This window comes from Alligator mississippiensis, chromosome 3 (genome assembly GCF_030867095.1).
Source record: "Alligator mississippiensis isolate rAllMis1 chromosome 3, rAllMis1, whole genome shotgun sequence".
In the NCBI taxonomy this organism is placed as follows: domain Eukaryota; kingdom Metazoa; phylum Chordata; order Crocodylia; family Alligatoridae; genus Alligator; species Alligator mississippiensis.
Window position 1 is genome coordinate 275,644,973 of NC_081826.1, and position 20,922 is coordinate 275,665,894.

Here is a 20,922-nt window from a genome sequence, read left to right on the forward strand (position 1 = left end):
ACAGAGGGAGGGAGTCCAATAAATAAGCCCACAGACATTCCCAATATGGCTTCCACCTTCTTTTGACCTCCCACATATGCACCTCTGCTGGTGCTGCTGAGACGGCAGAAGTTCCTCACAGGCTTAAATAGTTCCTATCTCCTTCCCTTGAAGGAAGTTGTCTTCCTCACTATATAAAAACTACCTTGTTTTGAATCTGGGCATTGCTCCTACCTTCTGTGTTGATGTGTGGGATAGGAGGCAGACTATTCTGCCCCTTGTCTCTTGTGATGTTGCCTGGATTTTTGGGACTGTCTCCTTCTCAGTTTAGAGGGGATTATGATAAAGGGTTGACTCCTATTCTTCGTTTCTTCTGATACCTCTTCTTTCTCACTGGTTGAGCTTCATGTTGAAGTTTTTCCCAGACAGAGGAATTTGGGTAATCTTGATCTTCTTTTTGAAGGCAGATGGAAAGAAGAAGTTGCCTTTAGGAGACATTACAAGGATCATTGAACCTTGAAGAGGTAAGCATGAACTAACTATGAGCCAGACCCACAGAACTGAGATCCACTTAAAATTATATTTTAAGAAGAATAAACATGACAGTTCTTTTTATTTGCCTTCTGTTTATGAACTTTTAATGTTCTGACACTCTAGCTTTCCTGGTTGCAAAGAAAACCTTGAAACTTGTTTTTAACTAAGGTGAGATTCTAGCAGTGACTTGATTTCATAAGCTAAGACCTTAAGGAAATAGGAAACATCACAAGAATTATGCTCCAGTTGTGAGAATTATCAACATTGATGCTTCCAGCAGTATAGCTGTCAAAATGCACCATTGGGTTGAATGTAGTCCTACACCTTGTCCAGGAGCAGGAACATGTATGAGTGGCCACTGAGAGTGAACATGGCATAGTGTTTTCACATCCAGGGACATATTAACCCTGTAGGGTAGGAGAACTATGGAACCTCTGTGGGCCAGCAACCATTAAACCAGCATAGAGTACATGGAACTCAAGGGGTAGGAAGTGAGAGATACTATGCGGAATAGGTTCAGAAAGAATAAATGGTTTGCCAGCAGATACTAGGGATATCAAAGGAATATCCAGGAAGTCTAGTAAAATGTGAAATCCTGAAGTTCTGCCACTAAGTTCAACAGGCCAGAGGACATAAAATCCAGTGCTATGTTTTAATTACAAGTTCATCCTTCCCTCAATTTCTTAATAATTTCTACACAGTTTTCAGCTATAAGAAGTGTTTACTGCAACATGTGTTTCTTGTCTTATTCAAGAATCACTTTTCCATTCAAGAGCAGACAAATTAGGTCACTCACATAACACATCATTCTTGGATGGAGTTTTCTGGTTTAATGGATCATTGCCCTTGGGTCTAAATTATAGCTGAGGAGCAAGAAGAAATGCTCGAGTGGTTGGCTCATGGGAAAAAGTATATTGGGAGCCCAATGAACTCAGATATTAAAAGTCTCAAAAGATGACTTCCTTGGACTTCAGCTTCATCACTGTACTGAATAAAACAGTCTTGAGTGCTACTTATACAGGGAAAAAAGGTATTTTCCATATTAAGTGTAAGAAGCTTGTCATTAATACACTATGTTCAGCAGAAACATCTTTGTTTCTAAATTTCTATTATAACAGTGTAAATATAACACATCCTTTTCCTGATCTTCCAAGTATCTTCTTCCCGATCACAGCTTAAGAGCTAAACAAAAATGAATCTATAGTACTGGAAAACTGACAATGCCTATCATGCTTATGGCTTCTATGTACATGAATAATAACTGGAATAAGAAGTGCAGCACTAAGCAGAGTGCAAAGTTTTTGAGGAAATTCTAGGAGAGAGCTGACTATCTACTACAGAAGTAACAAGACTACAGCCCATGGGGATCCCTTCAGGTCTAGAAATTTGATGTTGACAGCAGTGGCAGCTTTACTTGCTGCAGCTCCCAGAGGACCCATGCACTGGCCCTGTGCCACTCATCCAGCTCATGGAACCAAATAAGTTGGACAACACTGATCTACAGGGTACCTACAATGATGTTTATTTCTGCAAATCTCCAGGAAGGGGGCTCCAGATCAACCAAAAGTTTCATAGGATGGAATAAGAATGCCACGGTCAATATCCAAAGAAATCAACATTTGCCAGAAAGCCATTACTTAATTATCATTCCAGCTCTAACTGCAAGTGACTTCCTGCTCTAACTGCAACTGAAAATTTCAGTACTTTAGAAATCACTGGGCACATCTACATGAGATGCTTTACTGTGGAGTAGAGCTAATTACGGTGCAGTAGGTATCCACGTCTATACATGCAGACACTTACTGAGCGGTAACTGGCTCTAATCATAAGTAAATTTGCTACCTGCAAGTAGCAAATTTTCTTGTGATTAATAACTGTAGTGCACGTGTACACACCTGACCAGAAGCAAATATGTTCCCAGGAAGCAGGGGATGGGAGATTGCTCTCTGCCCCAAAGAGCTGCCTGCTGTGGGGGTGGGCTCTGCCACCAAAGCCCAGGTGGGGACAATGTCCCCCTTCCCCAGCAGGGAGCTCCCAGCCCCCACTCCACTCCACTCCACTGTCACAGTGCCAGGAGATCCTTCTCTTCCAGCCTGAGACCTGCAGCTGTGAGGCCAGTCTGGGAGATCTTTATCTCTGTCGTGGAAACACACACAGAGTACTTTTGGGTCAGGTCAGCAGAAGCTTTTATTCAAATGAAATTACAGCTGTAGGGGGGACCCCAAAGTGACATGGATTTCCCAAGCACTTGGAAGGGGTTCCTCCCCAAAAGCAAAATCAGGAGGCTTATATACTTTTTAACAGTCGCTTACAACTCACGTGATCATATAGTGGAACCTGCCAGAAAAAGCAGCCACAAACACCAGCTCACACTGCCTTGCTGTTGTCAGGATGGGAACCATGGGGGAGACGAGGTTAGTTCACAAAGCGAGAAATAACACTCCCTTCTTGCACCTGGAAATCAGAGTTGTACATACTTTTTTTTCTGCAGAGGAGTTACAAAGAACAAACACTTTCCCTTATCTGCTCTACTATGCAGAGCCAGCAATTCCCCACAAAGTGGTTATGTCATCTTATAACTCGTATGATCAAAGTTTAAGGCATTTATTTTTTTTCTGATTCCACATCTCCTAGCCAAGCCCTACAGTCACAGGATCCGGACTGGCAGAGCCTTCTCTCCCAGCACCAGTTCTACAGTTGCAGGACCTGAGCTGGGAGATCTTTATCTCCCAGCTCCAGCTCCATGGTCACAGGGGTGGCACTAGGAGATCCTTCTCTTCTCTCCCAATGCCAGCTCCACAGATGTGGAGCTGACACTGGGAGAGAAGGATATCTCAGTGCCGGCCCCGTGACTGTGGAGTTGGCACTGGGAGAAAAGGATGGCCCAGTGCCAGCCTTGTGACTGGGGAGCTGGTGCTGAGAGAGAAGGATCCCCCAGCCTGGGTCCTGCGACTGCAGGGCTCAGGCTGGGAGAGAAAGATCACCTGGCCTCCTGACAGAAAAGCAGGGTCTGGAAGCTCCCTGCTGCTGGGGCAGGGGGACATTGTACCCACTTAGGCTCCTGTGGCAGAGCCCACCCCAGCAGCAGGAAACTCCCAGTGGCAGGGAGCAACAACTCAGTCCCTGGCAGGAGAAGGCTGTTTCCTGGCCCAGGGGCTAGCACACAGGGAGAACCTAGAGCTCCCCCTGGCTACTGTAGGGGCCAGTAGAAGGGCTCTAGGGAGTGGGAGTAGTCTGCTTCTAGGAGTAGCAAATCTGTTCCTTTATCCCTGCATGTGTAGGCATGTACCCAGGAGTATTTACTTTAGAGTAGTTTACTTGAGAGTAATGTGCTCCTGGATCTTTTGCACATGTAGACATGCCCACTGCAGGGTAACTGTGTGTAAAGACACTGAAAGACAAGTATCTCACAAAGGATAGACATTCTGGCCAACACTTGCTTGACTGTACCATAGCCATGATAACAGCCACTTTACTAGTGTATAATAAATCTCTTACAGTAGGGGTTGATTCCTTTTGAACACACTCAACTTCTAAGACAGAGGCCCAGTTTTGAACTCAAAAATCCCATCATCACTTTAAACAGGTCTTCATTTGCACTTGCTGACCTCCTGGCAAAATTTAAGAAAGCAAAGTGATTCTTCAATTTTTTTCCAGGTCAGCAGGAGTGGTTCTTGTATTCTGTAGGTCCCTGGACAGCACACTTCTGTATTTGGCTGTAGTTGGCTTTAAAACCTTGTGACTTAGCGCTGACAGTTGACTTTGGTTTTGTAGATAGATAAAGAAGTTACAAATGAGATTTAGGTTCTGTTAAAACTTAACTAAATTAAACAAAAAATTCTGATTAGGAGGATCAATTATATTCCTTGCTTTAAGGGGGCACACACAAACTATTCTCATAAATGTCTGGCTTACAGATATCTATGAAAGAAGATTCCATTTGTTTTGCAGACAGCCGTCTCCTTTCATAAATTATTAAGCAGATTTGGGATTTAGTGGTTTCCTCAGCTCTGTGAGACACACTAGGGTAAGTCTGCATATTTTAAAAATGTGATCATTCATGTTTATTGTGTGAACAAGTTAAAAGTATGGTGGATAGTTATGGATGGGATTTTCAAAGGCAGCTAAAGGCATTAGGCAACTAAGTACCATCCCTTAGGCTCATTTAAAAATCTCATCCAAGACAGTCTATTGCAACTATTGATCCTTTATATATAACTGGACCAAACCTTAACATTTAGTAAAGAATCTGGTGTCTGCATGGCATTCTCTACCCTAAGAGCTAAATCTGCAGGGTAAGTCAGTGATTCAGTCAAATAGAAGGCAGGGTAGATTTGTACTTTATAGACTAACCAAAGTATATAGCACCACTTCAAAGCAGTCATGGGGGACAAACTGGTCCTGGCTTACAGACAACACCCCAACTTCAAATGGCATCTCTCAAGCAAGAGGCTTCTTAGCTCCCAGTCTCACCAAGGCACCAGGCCTTGCAATGGGCCCAGATTTCTTCTGTGTCCCAACATCAGTACAGACCATGTCATCATTATAACATCCAAGGTTTGTTTATTTGCACCTCTACCAATGTCATATATGCAATTACCTAATTAGTGTGCCCCTCTGCTGTCTATATTGGATAGACTGGGCAATCCCTACTTGTGAGAATGACTGAACACCACTTTGATATCAGTTACAGAGAGACATGCAAACTTCTGGCAGAACACTTTAACTTGTCTTGACACTATATCACTGCCCTGAGGGTGGCTGTTTTTAGACAGCAAACTTTTAAAAAAAAATCTGAACAGTAAATTGTGGACTAAGAAGTCACTCACAGATTGGATAGTCAAGTATGTTTTAAACAGGGATTATGGATTCTTATCCTGTTACCTGAGTTAGTTTTGTGGCCCATTTGTTCCTATGACTTTACTGGTGGTTTTCTCATCTCTGCCAGCACTGTCTATCTGTCTGTCTGTCTGTGTGTCTTGTTCTCTCGTATTCTGATTTCTGTCTCCTCCTTATACTCTGCTTTTTGTACACAGTATCTGATGAAGTAAGCTTCAGCCTATGACATCTTGTGGTATATGTACCTAAATATCTACTTTATTTAGTCTTTAAGATGAAAATCTATCCTGCCTTTTACAGTATATAGCACAACCACCACAGTTACTTTCATTCAGAAAGGCTAGAGGAAGGAGAAGAAAAGGTAATGCCAGTCTTTGAATAATAGTAGTGGTTAGATCACTTACCAAGCAATGCAAAACTTGGGTTTTAGGCATTTCTCAGCCTTGGAGGATTTAAATAATTATTTTCTACTTCCTACAACAGGGCCCTAACCACCAGATTATATAATGGTCTCCCCAGTGGACATTTATCATCTCTCCTATTTAAGAGGCACAGCCATTTTACAAATAAGAATGCAAGAGTCATGGAGCCAGAGAAAGAAATAGAAATAGTTCAAGAATGAGCCTGACTCTGTACCCTAGTGGTTAGGTCCTTAATTACAATGGCAAGAACTGCTGTGATAGAAGTTATTGAGAGACACTCCTTGGTTTAGATGAGTTGGGAATTGGGACATGATCCCTCAGTTAAGTAGTAGCCAGTTAAAGAGAGACAGAGGAACTGTTTAATGTGACATGCATAAATTGTTTGTGGAGCAATGACCAGAACCTTCGGATTCCCCTTTTTGGTGACTGCTCTAACCACTATACCACTACCTCCCTTTGTTTATTGTCTCCCTAGCCCCATGAATCCTGTATCCCTGATACCCAGGGAGCATAAAGCAACTACAGAGAGCACTTGGTTCTTGGACAGCTGACCCGTCTGTTGTACCCTCCAACCATGTTCCTGTTGATAGTGGGAAGATAGCTGATCACAGAGCCTCTTTTAGGGATATTTAGCCTACAGTTTGAGAGAAGTATAAACTCACTTCATAAAGACTCACGTGTAGGATTCCCTGAATTGGAAGACCGCTAAGAAGTTTATAGCAGGAGTAAATCTCTTAACTTGTTCTACATCTCCATATGTATGTATGCATGCATGTATACAAATTGCAGGCATGTATAAAGACATGGGAGTGTGGTTAGCTGTTATTAAAAGTAAAGATTAAATGTAAAAAACTTCTTTTTTTAACTAGTCCCTGATGTGACCCAGAGGCAGCTGACACATTTAATGAATTCTGAGCACATATTTGCCTGTGAGTAGAATACAATGAATAATACTTTTTTTTTTTTTTTACTGCAGCTGGACACCTTCCAACTATGGACAAGACTATTTTAGTATTCTTCATTCTGCTGAGCATTGCAGCTGAAAGCAGCCTGGGATGTAATTGTGAGCAATACGCATGGAGTTCTTGGTCCAGGTGTTCAAAAACATGCAATTATGGAATCCAGAGTAGAGACAGGTTGGCGCAGATTACTATGTTGCTTTAATGTATTGATTTTTTTAGAGGTTGTTTTGTTTCAAGTTTTCAGTCAGGAAGAGAATTACTCTGCTATAGAAAGACTTATAAACACCTAAGAGTTTACAGTAAAAAACGGTGCAAAAATTCTTATTTTGCCTTTGGAAATAGCTGCTTCCACTGCTTACTAGGTTATGTGAATGATTCACTAATTACAATATTTATATGACATGAATTTTAAAATCTTCTATGAAACATACAAAACATTGCAATTATTCAATATTAAGAATTAAAGTGGGACATAAAAGTATGTGCATAAGCAGATTTACTAACCTTTCCTGTACATGGGAACATGATTTTAAACATGTTTCCTAAGATCTACAGGAATTTTTGTTTCATGATCTGTTTCTGTCTCTCTTTTTCTCTCTCTCATTTTTTCCTGATTGTAAACTGCTGAAAACTAAAACTGATTTTCAAACCATGTGTCTTTTTACTTTTGGCTCCCCCTGTAATGTAGCAGAAATGCTGTAATTGCACCATACCTCACTAATGGTAATCTTATTTTTCAGGCAAATAATATATGATACTTATTTTGTAAACAATTTTTGTGGAAAACTTTGCACACTCTCAGAATCTCGGGCATGCAATGAACAGGCATGTCCTATCAACTGCCAGCTTGGAGATTTTGGTCCCTGGTCAAAATGTGATCCATGTGTTAAAAAACAAGTAGGTGGAAAATAAAACTGGTTTGATGGGAGTGGGAAAACAGATATTATGATCCAGGTCATGCAAGGTGGTGTTAATTGTAGTGCAATAAACCAGCCACTGGCCTACAGGCCATAGAGGGGCCAGCTGCAGGTCCTTGTAGCTGCCTCTCCCGTTGCTGTGCTGTCAGAGAACCTGGGAGAAGGCTGCACACCCTTCCCCTTGCAGGGGAAAGGAGAGAAATCCTGGGGGAGGGTGCAGGTGGGGGCTACATGCTGTCATTAGTGCAGACCCCATGACCGGGCTCTATGCACCACCAGGGCTGCCCATGCAGCAGGACTCAGGGGGATCCTGGGTGGCCATGATACTGCCTGCACAGCTGTAGGGGTGGAATTCCACAGCACATAGCTCACATGGCGTGCCACTCAGGCCACATGCTGATGCTGCATGAGGCCCCCAGCCTCACTGAAGCTGGACAACTGCAATAAACCATTCCTCCATTTGTACATACTCAGCAAGAACTGGCTGAAAACCACAAAGAATCAAAGAATATTAGAGATGGTTTTCTTAATGAGGGCCTTGTTGCATGTTAATTTTAGGTGGCTTCTGGAGCTCTTAACCCCTGGACTGGCTACATGTTAGCACCCTTTAAGTGGCTTAAAGCACTCCTTATTCAGCTTAATGTTATGCCACTCCAGAGCAGGTTTATCTCTAATCTGCCTAACTTTGCTCCTGTTCCATTAACTTGTGGCCACTCTCCACAGCTTTTCTATCCATGCTGAAGTCCTTCAGCATCCCAGGAAGCAATGGGTGAGTGGAGATGCCAGGACACAGCAGGGGCAGGCACAGTGCCTCACTCCCCAGGGAAGTGTGGCAGAGCAAACACCACAGCCCTGGAGTGCCTCACACCACAACTCATACTGGCTCTGCTCCTGGTGGGAGCAGAGCAGAGCAAGCCAGTCCAAACAGGAGGGGGAGAAGGGGGAGGGAGGGAACCACCTCCTCATCACTGCTCAAACCGGGGGGCACCACAGCTGCCAGGTACCCTAGAACTGCAGCACTTGCTCTGCCCAGTGGGCACAGCAAGTCTGTTTTTTCCTTAGCTCCTAGTTCTGCCCCTGCTCACCAAGCCTCTAGTGGTAAGTTACAGCTGTGTAGGTGAGAAGCAGGCAGAGCAAGTTTTTCACGTTACTGTGTGACTGCTCCATGAAGCCAAACAATACTAAGCCAGTTGATATATGTTTAGCTTACAGCATAAAGTCTGATAAGGCCCTTAATGTTGTAGTCAAGATTCATCATGTCAGTGAATTTTTTCCCCAAGAAAGTCAACGTTCTGAAAATTCTACCCAGTTCTGGAGTGCCACTTTTTCCTACAGCGCTCAAATCAAAAACCTTCAGCACCAAGAGCCTAGTTCAGGGACCACTTAAATAAATTATTTTTTTCTAATTAACTGAAGTTAGTGTATCACTACCATTTGAAATGGGGCAGAGTAATGAAGATAATCAATTTTAATACAGCCACGTAAAGTTATGCATCTAGGAACAATAAGTAACTGATGCGTACAGAATGGGAGAGCGTATTCTGGAAATAAGTGACTGAAAGGCATAGAAGGCATATAGGCTTATAGGGGATAAGTAACTGAACATGAGCTCCCTGCATGAGGGTGAGACAAAATCAGTTAATATGATACCTTTCCCCCATTTACACATTCAAGTAAGTAGGCTAAGGGAAGTGATACTACCTCTATATATAGCAGGGATGAGATCAATATTAGAAATGCTCTATAAAATTCTTGTTGTCTTGTCCTCATTTTAAAAACAGTATTTGAAATTGAAGAAAGGGAAGAAAAGAACCAAAAAAAGATGGTTTAAGCTTTGTACAAGATGCCCTATCTGATAACCTAACCAGAAAGAATATCGAGAGATGACTTGTGTAAGTTCCTCCACCGGGTAACCTAGCACAGACAGGTATAACAAGAACGAATAGTGGAAAGCTGAAAACATACCAATTCAAATTAACCAAACAAAGTATGGTCTTAATACATGGCTTATATTTAATGTCTCATGATACACAAGAGATCATGCTTAGATAATCTAATGATCTGGCCTTAAACTCTATAGGTGCATCCAGACGAGCGTGGATCGGCAGGCATTCCCTGCCTCATGCTGCTAATTTGCAGGGGAGGGGGGGCAGGCACGGGGGCATGATTGACATTGGGAAATCCCGGTATCAAAAACACCCAGGCCTTATAAAGTGGGGTGGCATGTGCCACCAGAAAACAGCCTGGCCAACCAGAGCTATGCCCCAGCTGCCAGACAGGCTCTATGCTGCCGGATTACCATGGCTGCATCCCATGGCGGCCCCCAGGACCCTAGGTAAGGCTGGGTCCAGCCTCCCCTCCCCTACCCCACCCAGGGCAATGTGCCATGCACCAGAGCGCATGTCCACAGGCATTTCCCAGAGACAAGCAGCAGCGGTACATATTGTAAATTAATGAGCAATAAAACAAATACCTTCCCTTGGTGATTCTGAAGATTGTACTCTGGTGAGGGGAGGCATGATGTTATGCACTAGAGCAACATATGACATCAGTGCTACTATTAGGTAAAAATGACCCGGCTTATTACATATTTAAGAAAATGTAAGTTGTAAAAGGAACTATTTGGCCATATTGATATGTAATTGCTATAAAAATAAACTTGAACAAGAATAAATCATTCAAATAGTTATATTTAAATAGGAAACAGTTAAGATTATACTGCCTTCTAGCTTAGATTTTAGAGGACAAATAATGGGAACTGTAAACTATGGCTGATAAAGGTCCATCAGAATTAGTGTCAGAATTTAGTATTGAATGCAGCCAATTTGCTATAGCAGCTGTCTATTCTTATGAGATCTCCCTCCTAATTTTGCAGTTTAATGAGAATAATTTTGGGGAAATCATATGACTATGGTGGGAGGAGAGGTCTCATCCACACCAACTAAAACTTCCAGCCTTTTAGAAGTGCTTTGCCCAGTAGGAACTAAGGAAAAGGCTATATAAGAGCTATTTAGTTTTATTATCTCTAATTTCTAATATATACTGAACATTTTATGTGGATTAGACAGAAAACTATCAAGAACAAAGAACAATCTTGGGTTTTCTCCTCTGCTTCCTTTCAGTTTCGGAGCAGGTCTCTGCTACGCCCATCTCAGTTTGCGGGACAGCCCTGTTCTGAGCAGTTGGTGGATTCCCGAAGGTGCTTCCCAACTAAACTTTGTAACATTGAAGAAGTTGATTGCAGGAACAAATTCCAATGTGAAAATGGTAATCCTGATATTCAATCTACAACCTCTAATTTGAATTACTATAAAAATTCAAATAATTTTGTAATGCCCCATAAAAAAAATGCCAGGACCTAATTTGGCCCATGTCATAAGCAAAACCAGGTCCTATCATCGCAGTCTTATCTAATTTATTTTAATTAAGTCTGTCTGGCAGTCTTCCATCAGAACTTCAGTGGATGTTATGCATACTTACTCTGGGACAAAACTTGAACAACAAATTCTTTAAAAAACTACCTATTATTAAACAGATAGCTTACACTATTTTTTTTAATACAAAGAGGGTTGTGCAGAAGAAACATCCTCTTTTCCAATTTACTTGATCACTCTGCCTGATACATTTACTCACCATTCAAGACAAGAAGATATAAACACTAGGTGGTGACATTGCTAAAGACTGAGGTGGGGAAGAAGTCTGGTGTTGAAAGAGAAACAGTTCTTGATAAATTAACCCACCTTTAAATCACAGCAACTGGGAAATGCAATGTTTATTGAAGATCTTTGTAACCATCTTAATGAAGATTCTTGTAGATGCAACACTATGGTCTGGATTTTTCACTCCTATATTAAAAGCTGTAGGAGAGGATGGGTCTTATTTAGAAATAACCTAGTTCTAGCTCACTCACACATTCCCTTAGTCTGAGGCTATGAGCACATATACCATTTCTTCCAGGAGAAAGCTGCTTGTCCCAGGAACCTACAGATATACACGTCCATTGTCTCACTTCAAATATTTGTTCGGTACATGGGATGAAATGTGCTAATTCTTTTTTCCCCAGTACATTGTGGTGTGCCTATAGACTTGTCATGTTTCAGGCACAATCACGTCAGGCTGTGTACTGTCACAGGCCACCTATTGGCAGAGTAGCAGCAATGCATTTTGGAAGAGGTATGCGTGTAAATGCCTGTGCTGCTCGTGTTTAGATGCAGGTCAAAACCTGTGACTTTCAGGACTGCCTCAATTGAGATGTCTTTGAAGCCTGAGATAATTCCCAAATGAAATTATTAAAAAAAAAAACAAAAAAAACCCAGCCAGAGCAGGCCCAGATTTCTGTACTATATCTTTAAAATCAGAAAGAGCAGATCTCCCCAGAAGAGACAACATAACAATGTGGATATTTAGACCAAGTCACTTGGAAGATATGATGATGTAAAAGGGAGAAAAAAACAAGGTGGGGGGAAGCATGGGCACCTGGTGCCTCCCGAGTCTGGGGGGGGGGGGCACCAGTGGGGCACAAAAGGATGAGGGGTCCCCCGGTGGCCAGCTGGCAACTGGGGGAGGAGTCCCCCAGCGGCCGGTCACCAAGGATGCTGGCAGCATGGCGGCAGCGGAAGTGACAGCGTTTCCACTACCTGCGCTTCTGCCACCAACGTGCTGCCAGCGGAGCCAATTTTTTGAGGGGGACACTACCACTCTCTGTGCCCCCCTACTAGCTAGAGCACCCGCTTAGGGAGGGCACCAGTGCTCTTATGGGGGCCATGTGTCCACCCCACCATGCGTTCCCTACACGTCTCCTATGGGGGAAATGTCTCTAAAGTGAATGCCAAGGAGATCCCACACCCAAAATTCTCAGCTATACGTAGACCATGCATAGAGCTCTGGGGAGGGCTGTGTAGGCAGTCTTTGCATTCCCCTATTGCCATGACCCTGCTGTGCAGCCAGCAAGTGCCTGGTCTACTTGAAATCTTACTATCCACTATACAGCAAGCAGAGAAATTTTTAGGCCAGTAAGACATCCAGATGTACCTGTTCCCTATAAATACCTTTGATTTGAATTATACAACCACTCTGTGTTAGGGATTTCTATAGGACTGGCTGCAGGATCAGTCCCTAGGACTTCTAGCCATCTTCACATTTTTCCCCATATTATCAACCAGAATTGCAGTTTTTTACCTCTGAAGGAAAATCTTTGTACGTGTACTGTTTCTCTGAAACAGGTCGCTGTATCGCCAACAAGTTGGAATGCAATGGAGAAAATGACTGTGGGGACAACTCTGATGAAAGGAACTGTAGACAGAAAAAGTCTGTGTGCAACAAGATGTATGGCAGCATCCCTGGTGTGCAGTTAATGGGCCAGGGGTAAGTTGTTCCTGCTCACCTTTTCATGGGGACAGTCTTGTTATTGCATTCAATTCTGCAGACAATGAAAGATGGATGCATTTATTGCTTCCCACTGCACCAAGGGCAAAGCTATATCTTCAGAAACATGTGTTAAGAGATGAGCTTTTATGGAGTCATGCAAAGATGTCAATCACAAAAGCAGGAAGAGATTTTAAAAAAATTAAATTATTTTGATATCTTTATATAATATCCATAAATCACATAAATATATAAAACATCCAAAAATATAATAAATACTGGTTTTAATGTTATACTCATAAATATAAAAGATATTTAAAAATAATTCATTTTTATTGTCATTATAAGGGAGCCAGGTTTTCCATTGCCCAAAGAAAAATAGGTAAAACCTGCAGATTTGCCCTTTTAAAAGAGAGAAAAAAGAAGATTTTTAATTTTAACAGAGATACCCATGGATTTTCCACTTTTACAAAGTGCTCTCTGCAGGCCGGCAGAGTTCCAGCCTGCAAGAGCTTCCTACAAAAAGAGCAGCAAACCCTAAACCCCGTCCGAAGTGGGAGGGTGAGGGGTAAGTGGTGGGGCCTGAGACTAAATCAGGGAGGGCTTGGCTCAGGATTGCTTTTCCTCCTGGAGCCTTTGAGGCAAGTGGAGCTTGCAGGGGGCCGTGGGGGAGGACTGGGGGACTGCAGGTCAGGGATCGGGGGCATAGGCAGGGCTGGGGGGGGCAGCCCTGTGGGGTGGGTGTGGGTGACTGCCAGGGCTGGGTCGGGGGGGGGCTGTAAGAAGAACCAGCAGGCTGGTTGGGGGGCAGGGTGGGGGTGTGTAAGTGGAGGCTGAGGAAGCAGGTGTCAATGGGAAGCTGGATGTGGAGGGCCAGCTCAGCCCAGTGGCATGTGCACCAGGAGCTGTGCACCATCAGGCTGGGCAGGAAGCTGTATATGGAGGCATGGGGTCACACACCATCAGGCTGGGCACGCTCCTGCTTGCCTCCATGGGTGGCTTCCTGCTTGAGTGCTGGAAACTGCATGTGGAGGCATGGAGTCCACCCAGCCTGATGGCATATGGATCCTGGTTCACACACTATTGGGCTGAGCTGGCTGGCTCCGTGTCTCCACATGGGGCTTCCAGCACTCCAGCAGGAAGCTGCCCAAGGAGTCACAGATCCTACCCAGCCCAATGGTGTGAGGCTCCTGCCTGCAGTGCTGTGATCTGCATATGCTGGCATACAGCAAGCGTAGTCTGGTGTGAAGGTGTGCACCAGCAAGCCGAATCAGCTCCATGCCAGCACATGCATGCCCTGGGACTCAGCCAGAGGTGAGCACCACTAGGGGCTCTGCCTGCTGCAGCCATGAGTGACCCACAATCTGCTGCTGCTGAGCTGCTGGTGGTGGGGGCTGTACACCACAACCCCCCCCCCATACCTACACCTTCCCATACCCCTTCACAGCCCCCACAAACCCCACATCTGTCCACAAACCCCACCCCCGACACCTTCAGAATTCTCCCCACACACAAACACCCCTTACCCACCCCATAACCATACAAGGTACCTGCATATATTTCTAAATGAGGGTCAAATTGTGTTATATTTAGTTTAATTTGTTAAAAGTAATTAATTTTGTATAATTTTTAATTTTCCTGCTCATAACTTTGAATTTTTAAGCACATAATTCCCTGGGGTATACAGAGTGGTCTCAGCAGGAGCTCTGATTTTCCATGATAAAAAACCCTAAATCAAATGCCAAAATATATAGGTATTTAGAATTTATTTTATTATAATGATTGAGGCATTGGTAGGCTTCCAAATTGCTTTAAAACTGTAAATATATCAATAAAACATTGTGTTCAACCGATATCTATATATGGTGGCCTTCATTTTAATCATGGATTCTGGAGTTTTAAACAGAGAATTTGCAATTTTTTTTTTGTCAGAGAAAACCAGGATCCCTGGTCATTATCCTTTTCTCCTTTTGCCTGGAAGAAAAGTATAGGGGGCTCAGTTTCATCTATTGTATGCCAACTATCATCTTATAGAGAGAGAATTAAAGTCTGTTCAGATATACCTCAGATTGCTGAACCTGTAAGAACATCAAATGTTTCTGAGGGGGTCAAAATAATGGAAAAAGATTCTGTTCTTACTGCAAGAAATGCCATACATAAACATAGTTTCATAATTCCCATGTCATATTAAGACATGGCTTTGTGTAATGGAAGAAGGATGATTTGACTCATATATGAGTTTATATATGCACTTGACATAACTCAGGACTTTAAATTTACAGTTGGCAGTTTTTGTTTCAAGAAATGCAGGGCAAAGATCATTGACTGGAACTTGTTCAGGTTTGTAAGTCACAGTTTTTACCTTGTTTTCAGAAAGCAATGATTTCATGGCAATTATTGTACTGGGACTTAAAGTTCTTAATAAACCAACATAAAAATGAGATCCTGTTCCAAACTCAGGGTTTGGGGGCAGGGATTTATTAATGTAATCACTAAATTGGTACGTAAGCAGTAAAGCTTCTCCCACAAAATCAATGTATTATATAAGAACCTTCTACCTCCTCAGTGTAGTTAATGTTTTTTATGTTATGTATCTGTACAGCACCTGGACCAATGGGGTTTCTGATCCTAGCTAGGACTGCATATGCTACTGCAATAAAAATAAGTGTATTTATAACGTGTTCTCAATGAATTAAGAATTCTTATTAAAAGTCCTTTGAAAAGACCATAAAATGTACATACTTTCCTGCCGATAACTCCTGGATATTACTTTCCCCCTAGATTTAATCTTTTGGCAGGGAAAAGCTGTGGCGATATCCTTGATAATACATTCAATGGAGGAAAATGCATAACAGTAAAGAACAATGAGACAAGAAAAACATTTCGTGTCCCTGCAAATCTTGAGACCGTCAGCTTTCAGGTAACATATCAGGACTTAAAAATATCAAAAGCAGCACTTATCTAAAGGATCCTTGTAATGATTCAATAGCATATGATGTGCCAGATTAGTCAGTGATATACATTAACTCTTAGATTCTCTCTAGTTATGATTTGAAGGGAATTTCTTCTAAACTCTTCTATCTTGTTATGCGTCATTTTAGTGCAGATGCATTGTTTATAGGTATTCAGGTTTGATTTAACAGTAGCCCATATGAAATGGTGCCTCGAATGATCCTGCCTCAGGCAGGAGTTCGGGCTAGATTACCTCTCAAGGTCCCTTCCAGCCCTACTTCTCTATGATTCTATAATATAAATAGATTAATTGGATGAGCATCATATATATATTACACACTGTAGGTACAGTCTTCAATAGTGTGCAAGGTCATACCAAGCTATTATGGAAAAATTTTGGAACCTTCTTAAAATAGTTTGGCAAAGCCCAGATACTTTACTGCCTCCAACTAAGAGAAGAGAGAGAGAAAATCAAGCTCCCAGAAAGGAATCTAAGCAGTTTTTCTCACATCCCATGCTGAGCTCTTTGATCATCACTATCATTAAAGAGAATACAACACTAGACCATTACAAATCAATTCCTAAGAAAAAGAGCCCAAACAGTTAAAATTGTTTGGCAATAAGGCATACTCAAGACCATTCAAAAATCAGGCTGAAGGTTTTGACGGCTCAGTAGGAGGATCCAGCCAAGTTTATTCAATGCTGTATCTTGAACAAAAGACAACATTAGAGGTGGATATGCAGACAACATTTGAAAACTGGAAAACCAAAACTGCTTTTGATTTCCTGGGCTATTATGATGATCTTGGCTCCCCTTTTAGTTTTTGGATACTCTTTGGGATCAGTGGGAATTAGGGGTGTGCAAAGTCGGCCCTATTCGATTCGGCTTTGGCTTCGGCCAGAATCAGGGACCGTGATTTGATTAGTTGATTCAGATCACTGTCCCTGATTCGATTCAGCTGAATCCGAATCTGAAGATTCGATGCTGATTCAGCGATTTGGACATAGACACAGCTTTAAATGTTTTTTCTACATACCTCAAGGTACCAGCACGGTTCATGAATGTTGTGGTGCTGCGGCAGATGGAGCGTCCCACAGCAGTGCAGGGGTACCCCCCCCACATGCTTGATGGCGAATCTGGAAGTGGACCGGAAGAACTTCTGGTCCACTTCCAAGTCATGCTGGGAGGTCCCCCCACACACCCACAGCTCAGTGATCAGCCATGGGGGAACCCTGCACGCCCCCCCCCCAGACCCAGGAGGCACCAGTCGCTGAGCTGGGGGGGTGCAGGGGAGGCCCACATGTTCCCCATGGACCCAGAAGTGGACCGGAAGTGCTTCTGGTCCACTTCCGGGTCTGCTGCCAAATGCACTGGTGACCTCTCTGTACTCCTGTGGGACGCTCCATTTGCCCCAGCATCACAGCATTCACAAGCTGCCTACTACCTAGAGGTATGCAGAAGAAACATTTAAAGCTGTGTCTATTTCTGAATCGCCGAATCTTTCCGAATTGATTCAGAGGATTCTGATTTGATTCGGAGAGATTAAAATGGTCCTCTGAGTTGATTCAGATTCGGAGATTCAGGAAAAAACTAAAGAGCATCTATGACCAGCCATGGAGCAAAACTTTTTGTTTTGTTTTATCTCAGAAAGTTCAAAGACCTATTTTTAAAAAAATAAATCTATGTTTCTTCAGGTGGAAAATCAAGAGGATGATTTGAAAACACAATTTTATAGTAAATTAACTACCATGGGACAACGTGATTTTAAGTCTGGGATACACTTAGGCTTCAGTGGCTCTTCTTCTGGGATCCCCTATCTTTGGGGTACAGATACACACACAAGTTCCTCATCATCTGCTTCCTTCAAAGAAATTATTGATGCCTCTCATAAAATGGTAAAATAATACATCTCTCTGTTATCCTTATAATACCTATGTGTCTTAAAGATTGTAATGACAGGTCTACTATGGGACAGTTTTATTTCTGACCACCTGAAAGTGAACTTCAAGATGACTTTGTAGTAAATTAAATGGGTCAGTTCTGGTTTGATTCCAAAAAATGAACTGTAAATTCAAGAAATGTATATTACATATTTTCTCCATTTCAATTTTGTTTTTTTAGAATTCCAACTTTGTTAGGATCTATAAAGTGATTGCAGTTTCAAACTTCACTCTGAAAAAGAAAGATTTGCTGCTTTCAGGCACATTTCTACAAGCACTTAATAACCTGCCCTTGGAGTACAACTATGAGCTGTATAGTAGAATATTTGATGATTTTGGAACTCATTACTACACTACTGGTTCGGTGGGTGGCACATATGACCTTCTTTATCAGTACAGTACAGAAGAATTGAAAAATTCAGGTATGTGATCTTTTCAGGGAAAAGAAAAAAGATGCATGGCCAGTTTAACAGTAGTTAATGTAGTTTGGTTTACTGTATGCAGTACTATAATGCTATGGTTCTGTCAACTAAATCGGCTATAATTTTTAATGGAAGGGGATAGTTAAATCAGAATGTTTGTAGTAGACATTCAGGTCCTCCTTTCCCTTGTATGGGAAAGCAGAGTTTGAACCATCATCTGGAAATATGGAAAGGATGATATATCTAACACCATTCATTTGACAATTCACAAGCTTTTCTACAGCAAAGGCTGCATTCTGCCCAGCACTAAGAACAGCATATTTACCTTTGCTCATACTAGTCCAGTTTTCAGAAGCGACTTAAAAAAAATTAGGTGTAAGGGGAATCACTTGACTAATACCTATATGATCTCAGGTCACACTTTCTGTGGAGCTGGTTGGCCACACAGATTCTCCATCAAGCCATTATTCTGTTGATAGGTACTGCTCTTATTCTGCTGGGAGGTGAAAGTCTGGCACCAGCTACACAAGACTGAAAAGCTCTGTTCTGCTCGTAGGGTTTCTCTGCATTGCAGACTGCTTGTTTAAAGCAAGTTCAAGGACCAGAAGCAGTCTGTGCAAGGTAATTTACCCTGCACAAAAGTGTGGTAACCAATACATAGTTTTTAAGTGATCCAGTCTCTTGATATTATTCAGAGCCTAGCCTCTTGCATGTCATCAAGGATCACTTTCTTCTTTGTAGCCTTGAGTTCAATTGTTCTGCTACCCTGAAGGTCATCCAGTGTGCTAATGACCAGGATTTCTTCCTGTCTGCTTACTCTGACATCACCCTGCTCTTTGCAACCCCTTCACTATAATAAAACACACAGTTTCTCTGTCTTAAAAACCCTTCATCATTGAGAGCCACTCTGTCAGATCTATCATAACTCCTAATTTAGCAGACCTTTCTCTCCCAGTTAAGGTAGCCTTCTTTGTCCACTTACCCATTTTTGTCTCAAGCATGTCTGTACTTTCTCTGACACAGTCCACCACATGTGAGGAAAAAAACTCTCATTGTCAAAACCTGTAAGGCCATTAAATGATCTTTCCTTTCAAAATTTAACTCCTTGACAATATATAAAGTAAAATGCACTTTGATAATGGCTAGGATGGTGGCAATTTGTGTTGAACTCAGAATTACATCCATCCTATAATTTTTGTTACCTTCTTTTTCCACTGCTGCAGTGTTATTGTGTCTTACCTACCTATCCCACTTTGATTTGTATTTTAAAATGTAAACTCTGGGCAGGAACTGACTTTCATTTTCTATTATTTCAAGGGCTACCTTAATTCTGGCCTGTTCTACCATTCACATGCTAGCCTTTGCAGTCTTAAAGTACTTTTAGCAATGCGCGTCTGTGTGTATACATTATTTAGATTTTTATCTTTTGTCTCATGATTGGCTAAGCCTATCCTGGACATAAAAAGCCTATCATATAACACACTGATCACATGACCCTTTGCAGTCAACCCCAAAATACACTAGTGACATTAAATCTCTAAACATTGAAATTCCTCCAGAAGCAGCAGAATGGTTTTTTACTTTCCAGCTGATCTGCTGTTTGTGTAAACATGAAACTACAAAAATTTGCTATTGCTTATGATTTCACAGTGAAAGTTCCCAGCAAGCTTCAGGCTGGGAGATTGTTCCCAGCTGCAGTTCCTTGATTATGGAGTGGGGGTTGGGGGCTGGGAGCTTCCTGATGCCAGGGCAGGAGGACATTTTCCCTGCCCTGGCTCCTGTGGTCAAGCCCACTCCAGCAGCTAGCAGCTCCTGGGGACAGGGAGAAATCTCCTGTCCCCTGCTCCTGTCTCCTGTCCCCTGCTGCCCAGCTGACTAGGAGCAAATTTGCTGTACTGGACAGTAGCAAATGAACTGCTTGGTAAGGATCAGCACGTGTAGACAGTGACGCTTACTATGCAGTAATTAGCTCTACTGCAGAGTAAAGCATCTCATGTAAACATGCCCAGTGGTTTCTAAGTGTGTCAGTCCTGTGCACTACAGCACCTCTTTATTTGGTATTTTATCTTCCCACTTTATTTTCAGGACCTTATGCAGGCATCTTATGTAGAAGCTGTTCAGTCTCTTGATGTACCTAGCATATGTTGTCCATGTCTCTGAACCATAAAGCAGGCATGACGGCATACAAGTTTCTTAGATTCGCATCTTCACCTTAATTGATAATTTGCTGTTACTACATGAACGTTTCTATACTAGCTGAAAATTCTTATCTAAGTTTCCAATTCTTAGTTCAGTCTGAAGGTTAGGATTCCTGCTGATCATAGAAACCAAGTAACAAAAGCTGTCAGCAATGCCAAAAGATTTACCCTTCAGAGTGATGTCAGGTGTTGGTTCTTCCACCTCTTGGTACATGATCACAGTCTTCTTGAGACTAACTGTCATCCTGAAGCTCTTTGATAACTCAGAAAATCTGTCCACAAGATTTTACAGGGAAGATTCACTGAAGGCAACCAAGGCCACATCATCTGTAAACAGAAAATCCCTTGGAACCAGCTCTTTCACCTTGGTTTTCTCTCTAAACCTTGAGATG

At 42.3% G+C, this 20,922-nt stretch overlaps 1 protein-coding gene across 3 annotated transcripts in view; it reads left to right on the top strand.

Moving 5' to 3' along the window:
* Window positions 1-4,380: 4,380 nt before the first annotated feature.
* Window positions 4,381-20,922, top strand: part of LOC102571296 (complement component C6-like) — a 43,850-nt gene continuing 27,308 nt past the window's right edge. For 2 of the 3 annotated variants that reach the window (XM_014594009.2, XM_006277878.3), the window contains exons 1-8: window positions 4,381-4,540; window positions 6,751-6,910; window positions 7,477-7,633; window positions 10,776-10,920; window positions 12,876-13,017; window positions 15,799-15,937; window positions 17,665-17,865; window positions 18,092-18,332. In XM_014594009.2, coding sequence (XP_014449495.1) covers window positions 6,768-6,910; window positions 7,477-7,633; window positions 10,776-10,920; window positions 12,876-13,017; window positions 15,799-15,937; window positions 17,665-17,865; window positions 18,092-18,332 — 1,168 coding nt within the window. In that variant the 5' untranslated portion in view covers window positions 4,381-4,540; window positions 6,751-6,767. Of the gene's footprint in view, window positions 4,541-6,750; window positions 6,911-7,476; window positions 7,634-9,434; window positions 9,546-10,775; window positions 10,921-12,875; window positions 13,018-15,798; window positions 15,938-17,664; window positions 17,866-18,091; window positions 18,333-20,922 lie in introns of those variants that run through there. The other variant, XM_019495852.2, reaches the window with a different exon arrangement.